Below are 9,054 nucleotides of genomic sequence, written 5' to 3' on the forward strand. Positions count from 1 at the left end.
TATATATATATATATATATATATAATATAATATAAAATTAAGAAACTAGTTATTTAGTCATCATTCTTTGAAGATGATCATTCAATGTGTTTTACGGTTAAGATCTCTTGGAATTGTAGAAATAATTATCTTCATTTACTGGAAATATTCTTAATGGAATAATACGATGGGATAAGACTTTGGGCCCGTTTGTTTTAGCTTTTTTTTAAAATGATTTTTATAGTGTTATATATTTTAGTGTAAAAAAAATTTACAAAGAAACTTTTCATAAAAGCTTCAAATGAAAATTTGGTTTGAATAGTTTTTCTTAAAATGTTATTTTAGGTATTTCATCATTTTATCGAAACTTTTTTTGGATATCAAATTTTTAAAAAATCACTTAATTTTGAAGCTATTTCAGATAGCTTTTCATAAAAATCATTTTTAAGATACAACTTTTTGAAAAAATTATGATTTTGACTATGTTTTGATCTTCAACAATGTATATTTATGTTATAGAATGAACAATTCAATCTTTTAATTTATAAAAAATAAATTTAGAAAAATTTATAATATTTTGAAAAACATTTTTGTAGAATCCATTTTCAAAAATACAAAGAAAAAATCTATTTTTTTAAAGTTAAAACAAACTGCTCCTTTATTAGATTGGATGCCAAGATAGCATACGGTAGGGTAGCTCCCTCATGGTCTTTTTAATCGGCCCATAATAGAATTAATTAACTAAATACAAGTATAAATTTTCCTCACCGCTTATTCAATGCCAAAAACTTCGAATTACTTGAAGTCATAAAAAATTATCAACGGTTATCTATGCTAAAGTTTAATGGGTTTTGCTAACTTGTGCCCTTAAGGCACAAGTTAAGGATACTACAATTAGAAAATTCGTGTGGAATAAAACAATGTTTTAAGTTTCAAAAAATTAAATACACGCATTTCAAGAGAATATTTCTACAAATAAATCATTAACTTGTGCCCTTGGGGCACATGTTAGCATTAGCCAAGTTTAATTAAGTGTTATAATGCAAAAAAAATAAATTACTATAATACATCTTGAATGCATACAAGTCTTAAATAGACACAATCTAATCATAACCTAGATTATATAACCTACACATAACATAAACATAATCTAAAAAACACATGAATATGAGAGAAAGCGAGAGAAATTAAAACCATGTGAAAATCTGTAATACCAAATTCAAAATAATAAAAAAATTAAATTCGAAATGTAAACATAAATAAAGTTATTAAACAATGACATCTAAACCTAATATGTATATAACTTCAATGTGATGATTGATAAGAATAAATGAGCTATACTATATTCAAATTGAGCTTCATCAGTGTGAGGACGACAATATGTAGTTTGTCATGAATATTGAGCAATTTTGCTAATGTCCCCATAGGATACGAACTTTAGCTCCAATACAAAATAGATACCATTCTCAATCATTAGAGTCAAAACTTTTACTATTCTTTTATGTTTCCTCGCATTCATTTTTTCGAATGTTATTGACAAATGGAAGTGTTGCATGTTGATCAGTTAAGTTAATCAATTAATATTCTTTAGCCGAATGGCAGCACATCACATTAAGTTACTAATTCTATTACCACTTCAAAAGATGACCATTTCAAATTACATGTACAAATTCAATATAAATAGTCCTTAATACAATGCTAATATATTCATCCACCAATACCACAACTGCTATTACAAATTCCCGTATCAGAAATCTACTAGAGTTTACAAGTTTAAAGTTCTTATCAAATGACTAATCTCTCGATAATCTTGCTGTTATCTTTAGCTTTTTCACTTTCAGTTGTGTTTGCAGCTGATCCAAGTACTCTCCAAGATTTTTGTGTCACAAACCCAATAGGCCAAGGTATAACTCAGATTTTGTTCTTACATTTAAAATTTTATTTATTCTCGGAACTTCACATAAGTAATGAACATTTTCATCATATACCATATGGTTATTAAATTGAAACTCTAAAGTTGTTGTTTGATCAATTGTGGCAATGTTAGGGAACTCAGTATGCAAAGATCCTAAACATGTTGATGCAAATGACTTCTTCTTCAGTGGACTTCACACAGCAGGAAATACTACTAATCCTGCTGGGTCTAAAGTAACTCCAGTCTTTGCATCTCAGCTACCAGGATTGAACACACTTGGAATCTCCTTGGCTCGTATCGATATTGCACCATGGGGAGTTAACCCTCCTCATTCACATCCTCGTGCTACCGAAATATTGACCGTTCTTGAAGGTACATTAGAAGTTGGATTCATCACTTCCAACCCGGAAAATCGTCACTTTACAAAAGTTCTACAAAAGGGAGATGTGTTTGTGTTCCCCATAGGACTCATTCACTATCAAAGAAATATTGGATATGGTAATGCTGTTGCCATTGCAGCTCTTAGTAGTCAAAATCCAGGAGCTATCACTATTGGCAATGCAGTGTTTGGGGCTACACCTGAGATATCTAGTGGAGTGCTCTCGAAGGCTTTTCTTTTGGACAAGAGTACCGTCAATTATTTGCAGACGAAGTTTTAGAATCATAAGAGAAAATTCAATTATATTTCATACTTGGTTTTACAATTCATGATTTGTGGTGTGGATGCTATATATATTTTTCTTTGTTTGCTTAATATTTTGTTGCTCGTTCCTTATTTTCTTGTCTGTATTATCATACTTTAGATTAATATTGAGATTAGTGAGTGGTTTGGCTTAATGGTTGTATGTGGTTAAAGAATTTTGTAACTCATGTTTAAGGATTGTGTGGCAGAAAATTTAAAGATTCTTTACACAAACTGCAAATGACTAAATGAATATTGTTGATTAGTAAAAATAGTCTGTATTCGTGGTTGATTAGTGAAAATAGTTTGTCTAAAAGTAGATAACAAAAATCAACACATGAGAGGTGTAACACAAGAATTGTTTTGAACAGAACTATTTAGGAAAAACCGGAAATCTCAAAATTTATGAAGGTCATTCACATGGATTAGTCACATCTAAAAAAATTCTTTACACTATCATGAAGTGTTAAATAGTGATAATAAAGTCTTCAAGAGTTTATATAAGCTCCTAAATGAGTTATGAAAATAATTCAAAAAATTTGAAAGAATTGATCAAAGACTATGATTAAGAAAGGAACAAAGAGAAGAAAATGTGAGATAAATTATTCATTTTTCTATGATTATAAGGCTGATAGTAAAGAGAAGCTGAAATATATGTTTTGGGTTTACGAAACTATTCTTTTTTTAGATGTTATTTTATATGACACAGTATACAATACAAATAAGTATTTTATGATTTTACACTATTTAGTTACGTAAATAATCACGTTGGAACAAGATTTGTTCATATTTTTAAACTGTTTTGATTATAAAAAAGTATTTAAAGAATAATAGGGTTTGCTAACATTTTGTTTAAGTGTGCAGGATCACAAGCATAGAACTAATCCTGAGTGTTAGCATATGTGAAGAAGCAATGTTTTCCTAATTTTGATTGATCAGAATCTGAAGTGGTTCATCAGCATTTGAAGACATCATACTCTAGTCTCAAGACTCAGCTTCTGATGACAACTCAGATTCTGAAAGGATGAAGGACATATGATCCATACACTGTACTAAAGAAGTCTTGTCTTATCAAAACCCCAGATTTCTGGATAAAGTCTACTAGGGTTTCGTTTTTAGAAGATACCTAGTACTTCGAAAGATTCTGAGAGCAATGCTATTATTCAGTGGACAAAGCTTCCGACCAGATACTAGTCTCCAACGTCTCTATTGGCACACTTCTTCACTAAGTTTGCTCGTTATGTTCAAACTCTCCAACAACTATTTTATTGGTCCTATAAAAAGAAAATCAAGGATATGAAAAATAATGTGGTGTAAAGATGTTGATCAAGTTGATCAATATGGGTTCGTTGATTGTTGATGAAAACTCAGAAAATGCTAAAGATTTAAATATTGTGGAAGTCTTTGAATAAGCTGTCAACAAAACCACACAACACAAAAAGGATCTGATACGAGCAAGAACACTTTTGTATACCTAGTAGCTTGTACAAATATGGTCTTAAGATTTGATATCTTTGTTTATCTTAGAAATCTTAAAGACATCAGAATATGTGTTGTAACCGTGCACGACTAATAAGAGTATCAACTGAATATGTATTTATGCTATCCTAAATCATTGTTTAGTGTATGTAAAAGTATCAAACTTAGTATTTGAGCAATCAAAGTCTCTTGTTGAGTGCTTGAGCAAAGAAGTCTTGAACCAAGGATTTAAGCAGAAAGTCTTGAGCAAGTGGCTTAAGCAATGAAGTTTCTTTCTGATGATGAAAAATGAAGTCTCATGCTTGAGGGTTGAGCAGGAAGTCTCAATCAGTATGATTGAGCATTTATGTCTCATGCTTGAGGACAGAGCAAAAAGTCTCGATCTGGTATGATTGAGCAAGAAATCTCTTTCTGTGGGACTGAGCAGGAATTCCTGAATAGGTTGTTTAGGCAAGGAAGTCTCTTGCTTGAGGGCTTGAGCAAAAGTCTCTTTCTAGTTTGATTGAGAAAAATGTAATATGAAAATATCTTGTGTTGCAAGAGGATTGGACTACTCTCAGATTAAGAGGAACCATTATATATTGTGTATCTCGTTATTTACTTCTGCTTTTACATTCGCTGTGCAACAAACTCTGAAGTCAGACTCTGATCTAATTTAGATTCTTACTTGAATCATAATCTAAGTTTGACATCTTAGGTTCTTAAACAGGTTTAAGAAAAAGAAGTAAACATTCCCATTATCAATTCAACCTCTCTCCCTTCTTGTGTATTTTTCTCACCTTCAGTTGGTATTAGAGTCCAACTATGTTTTTTCACATAACAATGAAACATAAAAGATCCGGTGAGAAAAACTATGCAGTCAATGCTTCAGCCTTCAATGAAGTTTCCTTCATTAGTCAAAGAATGAAAACTACAGAAGATAAAGAAGGATGAACTTAAGAAAGTCATGTCAATGTTGTGTTGTGTGCTTGATGAAGAAATCAAGAAACCTATTTTTTCTGCTTTAAGTCATTTTCTTTGTGATTATGAAAGGATTATTTAATCTTTAAGACTGACTCGTGGGGAAAATGTGCTTGTTGCAGGAATCAAGGTTTAATCTTGATCTTCTTGTTGAGGAAGATCAAGATTAAGACCTTATCTTGGCTCAAAGACAACATCAAAATATCTTGCAAACAATTTCTCTTGTTTTAAAGGAAGATTTAGACAATGATACTGAAAAAGCCATTCATGCACTAATGCATAAGGGCATTCTCGTAAAGTGAATGGATAATTAGACACTCCCATAAACAAGTTTTCAACCTTATTTATCTCAAGAAAACATTTCTAAATATTCCTTGAAGTCGTGCTAGACAATTCAGGGGACAGTTAGAAAAGATATGGGAAACTTTTTGCTCTTGCTAATCGATTGACACCTTATGACAATCAATTTGAGGAGTTTAAAATGTGCCCTGATTGATTACGACACTCTTTAATGACTGGTAACAACTAAATATCTTTTCTTACCTTTTTGATGATATTAATAAATTAATTCAAACCTACCAATCGATTGGTGCATAATGCCAAATGTTTGGCTCATCAATTAAGGTCATAAAACTTTTTTTTGTACCAACTTCTATCCTATAAATAGATGTCCCTTACCACATATTTTTACATCAACAAACATGGGCTCTCATTCCTCATTCTCCACACTCTCTCTAAATATACTTTTGTTACTTTCTCTCACTAAAGTTTTAGCTATAGTGCTTTCGAGAAATTTGTTTTGTAAGTGAGGAGGTTGTAATTCTTGAAGGGTAAATTTGTACAAGGAAATTATGTTTTTACCTTGGTTGAAAATTACATCCTTTAGGGATTGTTTGTTTGAGTTCGAAGCTAAATTTGAAAAAGCTTTGGATTGGAGATTGTGTAATCAAGTCTCTATTTAGGTTTGAGATCAGCCTGTTGTTAAAATCTCTAAGGTTCTTGGTTAGCCCATAGTAAAATCAAGTTTCGCTTAAAGTTCAACCTGTGATAAAACCTTGTTTCAGTTTGAGATCTTCCCGGTGGTAAAATCTCACAGGTTCTTAGTTAGCCCGGTATAAAACCAAGTTTTGGTTCGCGAGTTCAGCTCGATGTCAAAAGCTCTCAAGGTTCAAGATCATCCAGATGTAAAATCTTCGTTTGAAGCTTCAATATTAACTGCACCAAGTTTCTTTGTAAAATGAGACTTACTGCTTCGATCCATCGTTTGTAAGGAAGACTCACCCCTTCTCTCCCGTGTTTGCTATTTGGTTGAAAGTTAGTCATAAACTTTATTTTCGTTGTATAAGGGGGTTCGAGAGATCAACATACTAAAAACTCTTAAGTTTATTGGATACTCTCAAAAACAATCATTGGGAGAAGATTAGTTTTTTATTTTATTTTGACTGAACCTCTATAACTCCGATGTCTTCTCTTTTCTCTTATCTTTTATTTTCCACACTTTACTTTCTGAATTTATTTTTCCACTACATAACTTTAAAACATTTCTAAAAAAAATTCGAACTCTGATGTTGATCCGAAAAGTTTTTCAAATTCAATTTTTTATGAAACACACAATTCACCTCCTCTTGTGTGTGAAGTCACATGTCCAACAAGTAAAATTAGGGTTTTCCCCTCAATTAACATATCCAACCGAGGGAAAAAGTATTGTGTTGTCATTTTTTCACCTCGACCAAATTGACTGATGAGAAAAGTAGAGCACTTTATTTTACACCTTACCTTACCTCACTCCCCCGTATGAATGTGAAATCCACATTTCAATTGAGGAAAAAACATATCTTCGCAGTAGTACTATGGACATTTCAACTTCTCTTCTATCTATTAAAGTTACTTTAGAACTCTAACTACATTACCCAAACATAGTCAAATAGAAATATAAAGACTCTCCACTTCCTTTCTTTCTACTGAACTTAGAACTCTCCTTTCATTTACGCATGTGTAACATCGTTAAAGGCCGCCTTTATAAATTTAGTGAATATAATGTGTCATCTTAAGTTATAAAAATTCTCCAAAGCTAACACGTATATAAAAAATATAGTGAAAAATATTTGTTTCTCTATAATAGCTCAAAATATCCTTATTATTTTTTATGATGTAAGTTACTCTTTTCCGTCTCATAACGAGTGATATATTTAGAATAAAAGAGTATCACAAAATAAATGATTCATTTCAATTTTTAATATATTTTTTTAATTTTATCCTCTAATTAATATTATTTTGATTATTTTTAATATTTAGTAAGGAGTATTTTATTAAAAATATCTGTTTCATTTTTTTTTAATTTATATAAAATGATCAAATAATTGAATCATTAGAGAGTAAAATATTAGAATCATTTATCTTGTAAATGTGACTGAATGATGTTATTGTCATGAGTGACAATGATGAAAATGTGTGGTGAGTATAATGTCACTTCAACATTAAAAAATGAATGGAAAGTCCGGACCATTTACATTCATTTCATAAATGACCAAGATATGAAAAACATTAATCACAAAAAAAGTAATTGAATGATAATAGGCTTTCTATTACATTTATGTTTTTTCTCAAGTAACCCATTATACACCTGCGAGAGATTTGTGACTTTTCAATGCTTTTCTTCTTTCACCTCCACGTCTAGGATGAAGTCTAGGTGTGAATTCCTCCTTGGGTAGAACATTTCTTTTTATTTATTTTTATGATGAATTATTATTCTCTAAGATACCTTTTTAATACTATTGTTACATGCTTTTCCTACAAACTTCTCACTTATCTGATGATATATTCAACTTGTGGACATTGGGGAGTACCCCAACATGATGAAATTGGATAAAACATTTCCTTGTCTTTTTATGGAACATTTGTATGAAAGCAATAACCGATTTGTCTTCTTGTTGTTTCAAATTCATTAAGACAATTTATGTAACTTCGTGTTGAGGTTAGTACAACTTGTCATGGAAACACATTTCCATGTCTACCAAATTGTATATACATTTGGCGAGAAAGGGAGAAATACCTCGTAACTATTGTTTATGTCAATGATAAAAGTAACAATAGTAGTTTATGGAATCATTTCTATTTCTCTCAACCGCATTGTGAATTGAATCTTTGTAAATGCTCCATCTTCAACTTGCCTTTGAAAACATTGAACATAGACACATTTCCTACACATCAACATATTGTTGGGCTTCAGTCGTATTCTAGAGTACCTCTTAATTGTGTCAACTTTGAGGTGGGATCAAATAGTTTTCTTCCCCATTGTTCCCCAAAAGTTCTTGTTTCAACAATGTTCCTCTCATGAGTTTCTATTGGAGGTTTTTTTTGGTTGGTAAAATGGATTATTACCCTATGAATATTTACCAACATAACCACTAAATAGTCTTGGAATTGCTAAATCCATCGGGGTTGACATATGTATTTAATGTATCGGTAAGTATGTTGTGGTGTTAGTTGGTATAGGTGGAAAAAAACTCAATGGATAATGAGTCTAGTAATCCATAAATGGTCTTTGAGTTCTTCTTACTATGCTAAAGGCTTCTCCAGTAACATATGATGTATTGTTCTACTTCCGAGCATTTATAATAGGAGAAACTACAATATACCAAGATATGATGATGCTTAAAACAACTTTTTATTATATGTACATATTCAAACTAAAGATTAGTTTAGTTCCTTAACACTTCAAAGAGTGTTTAGTACATATCTGAATTCTTTTAAACTACCAAACTACTAATGATTAATCTGATATATCTTGAAATAAGAGATTTTGAGTATTTTTAAAAGGATAATATTGAAACATCCTATATTATATTTATAAAATTAGCAAAAAATAATAATGTATATGTAAAAAGGCTATAAATCTTTATATCTTTATTAAAAATTATTAATATTTATTTTATATATATATATATATATATATATATAATATATATATATATATATATATATATATATATATATATATATATATATATATATATATATATATATATATATATATATA

At 30.4% G+C, this 9,054-nt stretch overlaps 1 protein-coding gene across 2 annotated transcripts; it reads left to right on the plus strand.

The window, feature by feature from the left end:
* The first annotated feature begins 1,768 nt into the window (after positions 1-1,768).
* On the plus strand, positions 1,769-2,553 carry LOC127075140 (putative germin-like protein 2-1). Of its 2 annotated transcripts, none has more exons than XM_051016594.1 (2): positions 1,769-1,883; positions 2,027-2,553. In XM_051016594.1, exons 1-2 carry the CDS (start codon positions 1,769-1,771, stop codon positions 2,551-2,553), a joined length of 642 nt encoding a protein of 213 aa, XP_050872551.1. The 2 variants fall into 2 exon arrangements, with proteins under 2 accessions (XP_050872551.1, XP_050872560.1); XM_051016603.1 differs by having other exon boundaries at positions 2,036-2,553.
* The last annotated feature ends 6,501 nt before the right edge of the window (positions 2,554-9,054 follow it).

Source organism: Lathyrus oleraceus, chromosome 1, assembly GCF_024323335.1.
Source record: "Lathyrus oleraceus cultivar Zhongwan6 chromosome 1, CAAS_Psat_ZW6_1.0, whole genome shotgun sequence".
NCBI classification, from domain to species: domain Eukaryota; kingdom Viridiplantae; phylum Streptophyta; class Magnoliopsida; order Fabales; family Fabaceae; genus Lathyrus; species Lathyrus oleraceus.